Source organism: Hyperolius riggenbachi, chromosome 2 (assembly GCF_040937935.1).
Source record: "Hyperolius riggenbachi isolate aHypRig1 chromosome 2, aHypRig1.pri, whole genome shotgun sequence".
In the NCBI taxonomy this organism is placed as follows: Eukaryota; Metazoa; Chordata; class Amphibia; order Anura; family Hyperoliidae; genus Hyperolius; species Hyperolius riggenbachi.
The window spans coordinates 333,915,336-333,929,280 of record NC_090647.1 but is presented as its reverse complement, the minus strand read 5'-3'; the positions used below and the strand labels follow the sequence as shown (position 1 = coordinate 333,929,280).

Here is a 13,945-nt window from a genome sequence, read left to right as displayed (position 1 = left end):
TTCAAAAAAATTTACTTCAACCTTTTGGGTCGGTCAGCCTCCATCGAAGCCAGACATCCTCTCAGCTTTCCTCATTGAATCTTCCCAGTTTGTCATCTGATCAATTGTCCCTGTTAAATGCCCCAATTAAACATGCTGAATTACCTAAAGCCATTAATGAACTTAAATCTTCCTCTGCTCCTGGCCCAGATGGGTTCTCTTCCTCCTACTATAAGAAATGTGCCCATTTGTTAATTCCCCATCTGCTCCCTATGTTTAATGCTGTTCTAAATGGTGATACTTTCCCCTCTGAGTTGCTTCTTGCCATCATGTCACTGATCCCTAAACCTGGGGTTAATCATACTCTTCCCAATAATTTTCACCCTATCTCTATCATGAATAATATCAAGTTATTCTCCAAAATCCTTTCTGTTAGACTGGCTTCGATGGTTCACTCTCTGATTCAAAAAGAACAATCTGGTTTTATACCTGGCTGTCATGGCTATGATAATGTACGTCTGGCTCTTAACCTCATTCAGGATTCCCAGCTCACCGACTCTAGGTTTCTCTAAGTTTAGATTTTATTAAGGCATTTGATTAGTTGGGCTGGGAATACCTACATTTGGTTTTGCCTCACTTTGGTATTCTGAGTTACTTTTTGTCAACTCTTAAACGCTTTATATGATAACCCTGCTACTTATATCCACATCCCTGGAGCCTGTTCTAATCCTATTACGTTGCATAGGGGCTCCCATCAGGGGTGTCCACTTTCTCCTTTGCTTTTTGCATTGGCTGTGGAGCCCCTGGAGGAAGCCATACGCCAACACCCTGATATTCATGGTTATAATAAGTACAAATTACCGCTTTATGCTGACGATGTGCTGTTGTTTGTCACAACCTGTTACTTCTCTTCCAGTGTTGCTTCCTCTTTTGGATAAATTTGCATCATTTTCAGGGCTGGCCGTGAATACTGCCAAATCTTCTGCCATGCCAATCAACCTTCCTAAACCTGCTGTTAAGCTTTTAGAAGCTAATTTTGATTTTTAGATGACAACATCAGAAATTCAAATACCTAGGGTTTTTTTAACTCCCAACTTTTCTTCCCTCTTTGAAGCAAATTACCCCCCTTGTTTTCTACGCTCTCTAAATATCTCAAGGACTGATCGGAATATAAGATTGGTTGGCTTGGCAGAAATTTGGCTTGTAAGATGATCCTTTTACCTAAACTGTTACAATGGTGTGAAAAACTATTTGCCCCCTTCCTGATTTCTTATTCTTTTGCATGTTTGTCACACTTAAATGTTTCTGCTCATCAAAAAACGTTAACTATTAGTCAAAGATAACATAATTGAACACAAAATGCAGTTTTAAATGATGGTTTTTATTATTTAGTGAGAAAAAAAACTCCAAATCTACATGGCCCTGTGTGAAAAAGTTATTGCCCCCCCTTGTTAAATAATAACTTAACTGTGGTTTATCACACCTGAGTTCAATTTCTGTAGTCCCCCCCCCCCCCCCCAGGCCTGATTACTGCCACATCTGTTTCAATCAAGAAATCACTTAAATAGGAGCTATCTGACATAGAGAAGTAGACCAAAAGCACCTCAAAAGCTAGACATCATGCCAAGATCCAAAGAAATTCAGGAACAAATGAGAACAAAAGTACTGTAACTGAGATCTATCAGTCTGGTAAAGGTTATAAAGCCATTTCTAAAGCTTTGGGACTCCAGCGAACCACAGTGAGAGCCATTATCCACAAATGGCAAAACATGGAACAGTGATGAACCTTCCCAGGAGTGGCTGGCCGACCAAAATTACCCCAAGAGCGCAGAGAAAACTCATCCGAGAGGCCACAAAAGGCCCCAGGACAACATCTAAAGAACTGCAGGCCTTACTTGCCTCAATTAAGGTCAGTGTTCACGACTCCACCATAAGAAAGAGACTGATCAAAAACGGCCTGCATGGCAGACATCCAAGGCGCAAACCACTTTTAAGCAAAAAGAACATTAAAGAGAATCTGTATTGTTAAAATCGCACAAAAGTAAACATACCAGTGCGTTAGGGGACATCTCCTATTCCCCTCTGTCACAATTTCGCCGCTCCCCGCCGCATTAAAAGTGGTTAAAAACAGTTTTAAAAAGTTTGTTTATAAACAAACAAAATGGCCACCAAAACAGGAAGTAGGTTGATGTACAGTATGTCCACACATAGAAAATACATCCATACACAAGCAGGCTGTATACAGCCTTCCTTTTGAATCTCAAGAGATCATGTGTGTGTTTCTTTCCCCCCTGAGGGGGGAATGCATAGCAGAACCACAACACTGAAGAACTTGGCAGCCTTCCAGACACAGGCTGACAAGTCTGACAAGGGAAAGATACATTGATTTATTACAGAGACTGTGATAGTACAAAGTGCTGCAGTAAGCCAGAACACATTAGAATAGCTTTTGGAACTTGTAGGATGATAAAAAACAGGATGCAATTTTTGTTACGGAGTCTCTTTAAGGCTTGTCTCAATTTTGCTAAAAAACATCTCAATGATTGCCAAGCCTTTGGGGAAAATACCTTGTGGACCGATGAGACAAAAATTGAACTTTTTGGAAGGTGCGTGTCCCGTTACATCTGGCGTAGAAGTAACACAGCATTTCAGCAAAAGAACATCATACCAATAGTAAAATATAGTGGTGGTAGTGTGATGGTCTGGGATTGTTTTGCTGCTTCAGGACCTGGAAGGCTTGCTGTGATAGATGGAACCATGAATTCTACTGTCCACCAAAAAATCCTGAAGGAGAATGTCCGGCCATCTGTTCATCAACTCAAGCTGAAGCGATCTTGGGTGCTGCAGCAGGACAATGACACAAAACACACCAGCAAATCCACCTCTGAATGGCTGAAGAAAAACAAAATGAAGACTTTGGAGTGGCCTAGTCAAAGTCCTGACCTGAATCCTATTGAGATGTTGTGGCATGACCTTAAAAAGGTGGTTCATGCTAGAAAACCCTCAAATAAAGCTGAATTACAACAATTCTGCAAAGATGAGTGGGCCAAAATTCTTCCAGAGCGCTGTAAAAGACTCGTTGCAAGTTATCGCAAACGCTTGATTGCAGTTATTGCTGCTAAGGGTGGCCCAACCAGTTATTAGGTTCAGGGGGCAATTTCTTTTTCACACAGGGCCATGTAGGTTTTGAGGTTTTTTTCTCACTAAATAATAAAAACCATCATTTAAAACTGCATTTTGTGTTCAATTATGTTATCATGGACTAATAGTTAACGGTTTTTGATGAGCAGGAACATTTAAGTGTGATAAACATGCAAAAGAATAAGAAATCAGGAAGGGGGCAAATAGTTTTTCACACTACTGTATATTATTTTAGAACTTTGCCCATTCTTTTACGCAAATCTCTGCTAGCCCAACTTCAGTCCCAATTGAATACATTTATCTGGAGCAATAAGCCACCTAGAATCTGCTTTAATATTTTGTATCGCCATAGATTCTCTGGGGGTATTGGAATGGCTAATTTATGGCTTTATTATTTGGCTGCTCGTACCTCTCAGCTATTGGACTGAAGTCAAGCCTCAGATTTGCCTCTTTGGCGTCAGTTTGAGTCTGACTCGATTGAACCTTTTCACTTGCCCACTTTAATCTCCTCCCCTAATAAACAGATCATCTCTAAACTTCTTACTCCTTAATAAAATAGTTACCCACTCCCTTAAACTGTGGTTTTCCACTCAATCTCGCTTTCATTTGGCCCTAACCCCCTCTACTCGGGTCTCCTTTTTAGGGAACCTCGATTTTCCCCCTGCCCTAGATAACCCTCAGTATTTTAGTTGGTGGATAGATCAGGGACTTATTACGGCTAATAAATTTTGTATATCTGATAAGTTTTCTTTTTTTTTTTTTTCGATTTACTAGATTGGTTCCTCATGTGGCATTCTTTCACTATTGTCAGATTAAACACTATTTCCAGTCCCTTTATAACCTTATTCCACAAATCCCCCTCCAACCTTTTGAGACCATGTATTATACCCAAGGGGCGATGCAGAGGCTCAATCTCAAGGATCTATCAGATGTTGATTGGTGTGGGCACTGATAATTTACCTTACATGTTGCATTGGGAACAGGATATAGGTGAGGAGCTTGATCTCAGCCTTGGTCCAAAATTTGGGCTAATGTGGCGTCTACCTCCTCTCCTAATCTCTTGAAAGATACTGCTCTTAAACTGATGCTTAGGTGGTACTATACTCCAATGAAACTACACAGAATATTTCCCTCGGTTTCTCCTTTATGTTTTCGTAATTGTGATGGGGAGGGCTCATTGCTCCACGTTTTTTGGGATTGCCCTATAGCCCAAGAATTCTGGGCTAGCTGGGATAATTTTGCTTCATTTGTTTTTTTCTATCCCTATTCACATTACTAAGAAGAAAGCTCTATTGTTCTCTCCTTACCCTCTAATCCCAAGCAAATTCCAAAAATTGTATAGGTACCTTTTTATTATCTGCCTTTATGGGCTATTGCTTCTAAATGAAAATCAACCACCCTCTCTATTTCAATGATCACTGAAAGTATGAACAGTATTAGGTCCGTTATTTTTTTGCCTCAGTCGACAACCTGGCCAGATTTAATGCTATTTGGGATCCCTGGTCTACCTATTGTGATAATTTACAGCCAGCCTCCTTAGCCTCTACATCCGTTACTCCCTTTTGATATATATATATATATCTGCTTTGTTGCAGGATGCACCCATATTAATGTTTATCTTTTTATTGTGGCTATGCGACTTCTAATTTACCTCTACCACTAGAGTCTTTCTTATCACTTTTGCTACGAATGTTTGTATCTAACTTTATTGGCACTGTAATTTCGTGGATTTGAATAAAGCCTTTGAATATAAAAAAAAATAAAGTGTCCAAACTGTCCTACTGAGCCTTTGGGTCATCTAGGGACTATAAAGTTTATGCAGGTTTAAAGTATTGTCTTCATATTACAAATGTGATGAGTCACCTGCTGGTCCTTTACGATTTTGTATAATGCCCTGACTTATGTTAATTTGCGGGCAATTCATTTTGAGTATTTTTTTTTCCTTACTGGAGGCTAAAAATATATTTTATTTATTATTATTTAGTATTTATGTAACGTCGACATCTTCCACAGTGCTTTCACTTAACTGTCCCTCAGAGGGGCTTATAATCTAATTCCTACCATGGTCATATGTCTATCATAGTTTAGGGCAGGGCTGTGGAGTCGGTACAAAAATCATCCTCAATTTTATGAAACCACCAACTCCAAGTACCCAAAATTGCTATTACTCCTGGACTCCGAATCCTTAGTCATTCTCGCCAGGGCTGTGGAGTTGGTACAAAAATCATCCGACTCCTCAATTTATGAAACCACTAACTCCAGGTACCCAAAATTGCTATGACTCTGATTCCACAGCCCTTGTTTAGGGCCAATTTTAGGGGGAAGCCATTTAACTTGCCTGGAAGAAACCCACACAGACACTAGGAGAACTTACAAACCAGGCTGGCGACATCTTCCACAGTGCTGTCACTTAACTGTCCCTTAGAAGGGCTTACAATCCAATTCCTACCATAGTCATACAGTATGTCTACAATAGTTTAGGGACAATTTTAGGAGTAAGCCATTTAACTTGCCCGGAAGAAACCCACACAGACACTGGGAGAACTTACAAACCAGGCGGGGATTCAATCCTACATTAGCTGCATGCTGACATTAGCTGCATGCTTGTTTCTGGTGTGATTCAAATACCACTGCTGCCAAATGGATAAGCATGGCTGCCAGGCAACTGGTATTGCTTTAAAGGAAATAAATATGAATATAGGATATATATATATATATATATATATATATATATATATATATATATATATATATATATATATATATATATATATATATATATATATATATATATATATATATATATATATATATATATATATATATATATATATATATATTAGTGGTGTGAGAAACTATTTGCCCCCTTCCTGATTTCTTATTCTTTTGCATGTTTGTCACACTTAAATGTTTCTGCTCATCAAAAACCGTTAACCATTAGTTAAAGATAACATAATTGAACACAAAATGCAGTTTTAAATGATGGTTTTTATTATTTAGTGAGAAAAAAAACTCAAAACCTACATGGCCCTGTGTGAAAAAGAAATTGCCCCCTGAACCTAATAACTGCTTGGGCCACCCTTAGCAGCAATAACTGCAATCAAGCGTTTGCGATAACTTGCAACAAGTATTTTACAGCGCTCTGGAGGAATTTTGGCCCACTCATCTTTGCAGAATTGTTGTAATTCAGCTTTATTTGAGGGTTTTCTAGCATGAACTGCCTTTTTAAGGTCATGCCACAACATCTCAATAGGATTCAGGTCAGGGCTTTGACTAGGCCACTCCAAAGTCTTCATTTTGTTTTTCTTCAGCCATTCAGAGGTGCATTTGCTGGTGTCTTTTGGGTCATTGTCCTGCTGCAGCACCCAAGATCGCTTTAGCTTGAGTTGACGAACAGATGGCCGGACATTCTCCTTCAGGATTTTTTGGTAGACAGTAGAATTCATAGTTCCATCTATCACAGCAAGCCTTCCAGGTCCTGAAGCAGCAAAACAACCCCAGACCATCACACTACCACCATCATATTTTACTGTTGGTATGATGTTCTTTTGCTGAAATGCTGTGTTACTTCTACGACAGATTTAACAGGACACTCACCTTCCAAAAAGTTCAACTTTTGTCTCGGCGGTCCACAAGGTATTTTCCCACAAGTCTTGGCAATCATTGAGATGTTTTTTTAGCAAAATTGAGACGAGCCTTAATGTTCTTTTTGCTTAAAAGTGGTTTGCGCCTTGGATATCTGCCATGCAGGCCGTTTTCGCCCAGTCTCTTTCTTATGGTGGAGTTGTGAACACTGACCTTAATTGAGACAAGTAAGGCCTGCAGTTCTTTAGATGTTGTCCTGGGGCCTTTTGTGGCCTCTCGGATGAGTTTTCTCTGCGCTCTTGGGGTAATTTTGGTCGGCCAGCCACTCCTGGAAAGGTTCATCACTGTTCCATGTTTTTGCCATTTGTGGATAATGGCTCTCACTGTGGTTCGCTGGAGTCCCAAAGCTTTAGAAATGGCTTTATAACCTTTACCAGACTGATAGATCTCAGTTACAGTACTTTTGTTCTCATTTGTTCCTGAATTTCTTTGGATCTTGGCATGATGTCTAGCTTTTGAGGCGTTTTTGGTCTACTTCTCTATGTCAGATAGCTCCTATTTAAGTGATTTCTTGATTGAAACAGGTGTGGCAGAAATCAGGCCTGGGGGTGACTACAGAAATTGAACTCAGGTGTGATAAACCACAGTTAAGCTATTTTTTAACAAGGGGGGGGCAATCACTTTTTCACACAGGGCCATGTAGATTTGGAGTTTTTTTTCTCACTAAATAATAAAAACCATCATTTAAAACTGCATTTTGTGTTCAACTATGTTATCTTTGACTAATAGTTAACGGTTTTTGATGAGCAGAAACATTTAAGTGTGACAAACATGCAAAAGAATAAGAAATCAGGAAGGGGGCAAATAGTTTTTCACACGTGTGTGTGTGTGTGTGTGTGTATGTATATGCGTATATATATATATATATATATATATATATATATATATATATATATATATATATATATATATATATATATAATTTTTCACACTACATCTGTTCCCCAGCACTATCAACCAGCTATGATAAAGATTACACCTATTTTGACCAGAGTTTCAAAATTATTCCTAGCCGGCCTATGGTAAACACCTCTATAATTTTACAGTATATACACTTTATGGAAATGTGGAAGAGTGTGTTCCACAGCTGTGTAGTGTTACTGGTCGTACTCATTGTATTGACATGGACTATGAGTAGCAGCACACGCATATTAGGCATACAGGACTTTCTTGGCAGCATGAATTAGTTTGCATTAGCGTGAAGCGGTGCCATGAAAAATCCTGTAGCCTTAGGGCTGGTGCACTCCAAGAGCTTTTCTGAGCGCCTTTAAAAACACTAGAGCTTTGAAAAGCGCTTGGCTAATGTACATGAATAGGATGGATCACACCAGAGAGATGTGCTTTTTTTTTTTCCCAAACGCAAACTCGGGTCCTGCGGCATTTTTGCTGATTTCTCAGGCGATTCAGCCTCAACGTTAAGCAGAGGAAAGTGGAAAATCATTCTGAAAAGCGCTAGATCAGAGTGATTTTCCAAGCATTTGTTACAGAAGCTGTTCAGAAACGGCTCTACTGTAGCAAAATATAAACAACGCTACACCGAAACGCTACAAAAATCGCTAGGCATGCTTAGAAAATCGCTAGGCTCATACCTGAAATTGCTTTAAAAATCACTTCAAAAAACGCTAAGCGTTTGCTTTTACGCTGGTGCTTTTTGGTGTGCACTGGCCCTCAATCTTGGAATCATTTGGACAACCTGCTATATTGCTCACACATGTGGATAATATGAAGAACTGGGAAGAAGAATAATCTCTGCTCCCACGATGCAACTGGAGATTTCCCTGTACTGCTTTTATGTAAGCTGTACTGCCAATCAGCTTTACAGAATATAGATTCATTCCTCTGTAAATTTCTCAATAACTTTATCCCTGACCTGTCTGGTGTGCTCTTTGGACTTCATGGTGTTGTTGCTCCTAATATTCTCTTTTTAGACAACCTCTGAGGCCGTCACAGAGCAACTGTATTTGTACTGACATTAGATTACATACAGGTGCACTCTATTTAGTCATTAGCACTCATCAGGCAATGTCTATGGGCAACTGACTGCACTCAGACCAAAGGGGGCTGAATAATTACGTACACTCCACTTTGCGGTTATTAATTTTTTTTAAACGTTTGGAATCGTGTATGATTTTCCTTCCACTTCTCACGTGTACACCACTTTGTATTGGTCTTTCACTTGGAATTCCAATACAATTGATTCATGTTTGTGGCAGTAATATGACAATATGGAAAACTTCACGGGGGCCAAATACTTTTGCAAACCACTGTATATCAGAATTGGTCATACATTGTAGATTTATACAGACACATTTGCTAGGACCTGAGAAGTGAGTTTACTATATGCAGAGATTACTTTAATGAGTCTACTGTATTTTATTACTTAAGGGTCTGTTCAGATGGGTGTCTATCCTTGTTGTTTACCTCTGGGATCCATAGCCTCCTGCATTGAGATGAATGGCATTCATGTCATTGTGTTTTCTGGCGATTGCACAAGCGCCATGGTGGTTTATATTTTCCGAGACGCTACATAATGGAACTACAAAAAGATCCCCAGCCTATTGGGTGAAATTAAGAACACTCAAAGTGAGGGTATATGGAGGCTACTATATTTATTTCCTTTTTAACAACACAAGTTGTTTCCTCACAGAATCATGGTATGCTGTCCTCTGGAGAGAAAAAGAAAATGCAGTGACTAACAGTTGAGATAACAAGCTTCAGAAGACCGAGCTCTCTGCAACTTTGAAAGTAGTGGAGCTCAATGGCTCTTTTGCATAGATAACTGGAGTTTCTTATCTATTCCTGTATTGGAAACCATATTATACTTATGTGTCTGCTCCTAATGTTTTATTTCTTAGCTGTACTACACATACTTATCATTATATCTTTTTTTTTTTTCGCTTCAGTGTCTATTTAAAGAGAATCTGTATTGTTAAAATCGCACAAAAGTAAACATACCAATGTGTTAGGGGACATCTCCTATTACCCTCTGTCACAATTTCACCGCTCCCCGCCGCATTAAAAGTAGTCAAAAACAGTTTTAAAACGTTTGTTTATAAACAAACAAAATGGCCACCAAAACAGGAAGTAGGTTGATGTACAGTATGTCCACACATAGAAAATACATCCATACACAAGCAGGCTGTATACAGCCTTACTTCTGAATCTCAAGAGATCACTTGTGTGTGTTTACCTTCTGTCCCCAGCTTCTCTCATGCACTGAACATTACAGGCTTCCTGCAGACAGCTCTGCCTATGTCGTTAATTCCTTAGTATGTGACAGACCAGCTCCTTTCACAGCCTAACAGAGGAGGATTTTTATCCAGCTCTCTTCTATCACTGATAAGATAGCAGAGAAGCTGCTGGCTTATGTAAATAAAACACACACTGGAGTGTGCATAGAGGAACAGTTCAACACTGAAGAACTTGGCAGCCTTCCAGACACAGGCCGACAAGTCTGACAGGGGAAAGATACATTGATTTATTACAGAGATGGTTATAGTAGAAAGAGCTACAGTAAGCCAGAACACATAAGAATAGGTTTAGGAACTTGTAGGATGGTAGAAAAAACGTTGTAATTTTTGTTACAGAGTCACTTTAAGTGTACAAAACTTGTGCACTGCAGTGTCGCTGTAATGATCACTCAACGATCGTTGGGGTGGACACTTGTCTGGCTTGTGTACAAATCTTAACCACATGGTCACATATTGGGCTCGATTCTCAAAAGCGTGATAACTGCTATAACAGCAGTTATCATGTGATCTGCCGCTCACAGAGCTTTTCACGCGAACAGCGTTAGTTTACGTGATAAGCGAAGGTTTCCACGCGATCACGTGCGCGTTTCACACTTTTGAGAATCAAGCCCATTGAGTGATAATGGAACCACAAAAAAATTGCAAGATTACTTATGACAGCAGTGTCAGGTTTTAGGTCAGTACTATTCTCTTCAACCAGAGGTATCTCGAATTCATTGTTAGTGTATGCTTATAAACGTATTTGTTTGTGTGGTTTTCAGGCCTAGCATGTCTGGATTACATCTGGTCAAGCAAGGACGGGAGAGGAAAAAGATTGATTTGCAGAGGGATTTTACTGTAGCTTCACCAGCAGAATTTGTCACTCGTTTTGGAGGAAACAAAGTCATTGAAAAGGTATAATTTCTTTGGCATATATTTTACTTGAACAATAAGCGTTTATTGAAAATTGGTCAAAGATAATGTGTAAAAAGCACGTGCTTAAGATCGTGCTTAACAAGATTCCACAGATGAGGAAAAAGCACATACAAAGCAAGCTGATCTACAGTTCTACACAGTGTAACAAAATTGTAAAGAATGTAGTTTGTCATATTTGAAGCTGTTTCCTTCAGTCATAACACTCTATGGGGTTGATTTACTAAGAAAAATAGCGTGAGTAAACTCCTGTTACTCACGCTATTTAGCCTTGCACACCTTAATGCATGTTACGCGCACTATTGCCAGCATAGGGTGCATTATTACCTTTAGTCAGAGGAGTGCTTCCTATGCACAGCATAGCGAGCGCTTAGCCAATAGCGGGCACTTCATTCATCCCACCCTGGACCCCTTCGGGTCCAGTAACTTTAAAGGAAGTGATCCCTGCACTTTGATTGACCCAATAGGCTGCCTGCTATGACTGTTAGAAAACTGTTTAAAAACAGGAGAAGATAGGCAGGATTCTCAGAATTGATGCAGTCTGTGATAGAAGTGTGGTAAGACATAGGCCTCAATTCACTAAGCAGTTTAGACTAGTCTACAGATGGTTTTTAGTCTACTGATGGTTTGGTGTAATTTTTTTTAGACCTGGTCTAACATACAGTAATTACACAATTCACAAAGGCAAACAAGGAGTAACCACGCCCACTTTTTCTGACAGAGATTAGACCAGCTGATTTCTGTTCGTAAAGTAATTCTGTCAGGTATTTTAGATGTGAGGATGGAACCTTTTGAATTAATAATGCAGGAGTTTAATTGTATGCAGAGGAGAGCTCATCAAAGGAGAAGGATGTCAGTCATAGCTACTTGTTTGTGAATTACATCTTTTTTCATGATTTCCCCTGCTTTACTAATTACCAAATGGTTTAGACCAGGTCTAAAGAACAGGTCTAAAACATTTGGTTATAGTGAATTCCCCTTTGATGCAACTGACCAAACCAATCAGTAGACTAAAAACCATCAGTAGACTAAAAACCATCAGTAGACTAGTCAAAACTGCTTAGTGAATTAAGACCATAATGTGGCAGCTTTAACACAGATGAAGAGGACTCGCAATATTCTAATGGTAAAATAACAGCAGTCAGAGCACTTCTGTAGACTGGACTGAATGATGACAATCAGTCTGGATATTCCTGCTTCAAAAAAAAAAATCCTCTCCTATTTCACAGTATAGCTGCTGTCTGGGCATTACAAGGAAGAGGTGAGACTGACAGCTGTGAAAGAGAACTTTAAATGGACACTATGTCCAAAAATTGTAAAATTTAAAATATGTGCAAACATAGACAAATAAGTACATTTCTTCCAGAGTAAAATGAGCAGTAAATTATTTTTCTCGTATGTTGCTGTCACTTACAGTAGGTAGTAGAAATCTGGCAGAATTGACAGGTTTTAAACGAATCCATCTCTTCATAGGGGATTCTAAGCAAGGCTTTTATTTTTTTATAAAGATATTCCCTAAAAAGGATTTAAACAATGATGCTGGCCAGCCTCCCTGCTCGCTACAGTTTTTTTTTGGCAGTTGGACAGAGCAACTGCCATTCACTAAGTGCTTTTGAAGATAAATAATTCCCCGAGAATCCCCTATGAAGAGATGGACTAGCCCAAAACCTGCCGCTTCTGTCAGATTTCTACTACCTACTGTAAGTGACAGCAACATAGGAGAAAAGTAATTTATGGCTCATTTTACTCTGGAAAAAATGTACTTATTATTTGTATATGTTTGCACATATTTTAAATTTTAATTTTTTTTGCCATAGTGCTCTTTTAATTCAGTTATGTGGGGAATACAACAACACATACACTACAAGCTGGCAGTTCATCCCTCAGCGTGGCAGCTTTGCATATGTTTTAGACCACTGCTTATTTCAACCACAGATTTGCACTGGTTGGGCACTGTTCTACCAGTTCACGATAGCAGAAAGAACACAGGGCAGGCACAGGTATAGCTTCACCATGCAAACTTTAATTGCAGCAGATGATATGTACAAAGGTGGCTCCTATTGAGAAGAGCTTCCCCCCCCCCCCCCCCCTACCTTACATATCATCTGCTGCAATTAAAGTTTGCATGGTGAAGTTATACCTGTGCCCGCCCTGTGTCCTTTCTGCTATCATGGATTGTGTCATTTAAGTGGAGGTACGGTGTCTGAGTAACCTAGTGCCATTATTTGATGTGTACTGTTTGTGTGGGCTGTGTGCTGGTCACTTTCTTCACTGTTCTACCAGTGTCCAGTTATTCAGACTGGATTGTTCAGATCTTGTCAGCTGGAAGAATTGCTTGCCTGTATATTTGTTGAACTGTTTCCCCTTTTTTTTATCTTTATTTTGCATTACTGTATTTGTTTCAAAAATGTCACATTTTTCTCATTGTAAAACAGGTACTTATAGCTAATAATGGAATAGCAGCAGTGAAATGTATGCGCTCAATCAGACGATGGTCCTATGAAATGTTCCGGAATGAAAGGGCGATTCGATTTGTTGTCATGGTTACCCCAGAGGACCTGAAAGCAAATGCAGGTTTGTGATCCATGCTAGTCTCAAGTAGCCTAGTTTAAGAAACTGGCAAACTGATCTGATTCTGGCCTTCTAAAAGCAAGATCCCCGTTGTGTAAAATTTGGCCTGAAACTTCAATGACACCCAAAGTGAGGGGATATGGAGGCTTTTAAGCAATACAAATGTCCCTAATGTCCTGCTGATCCTCTGCCTCTAATACTGTTAGCCACAGACCCTGAACAAGCATGCAGATCACATGTTTCTGACTGAAGTTTGACTAGATTAGCTGCATGCTTGTTTCAGATGCGAGTCAGACACTACTTGATTCATGAGAGATCAGCAGGACTGCCAGGCAATTTGTGTTGTTCAAAAGGAAATAAATATGGCAGCATCCATATTTGTCTTACTCCAGGTGTTCCTTTAAGGGAACCTGAGGCAAGAGTGATATGGAGGCTAACATATTTAT

General features: G+C 39.4%; 1 protein-coding gene across 5 annotated transcripts in view; it reads left to right on the top strand.

Annotated features, from left to right (window-relative positions):
• The window catches only part of ACACA (acetyl-CoA carboxylase alpha), a 421,319-nt gene that overhangs the window by 29,214 nt on the left and 378,160 nt on the right, over positions 1-13,945 (top strand). For all 5 annotated transcript variants that reach the window (XR_011026314.1, XM_068269366.1, XM_068269368.1 and 2 more), the window contains exons 3-4: positions 10,778-10,910; positions 13,364-13,502. Coding sequence is in view for 4 of the 5 variants with exons in the window: in XM_068269366.1 (XP_068125467.1) it covers positions 10,778-10,910; positions 13,364-13,502 (272 nt within the window). In the remaining variant the exon portion in view is untranslated. The remainder of the gene's footprint in view (positions 1-10,777; positions 10,911-13,363; positions 13,503-13,945) is intronic.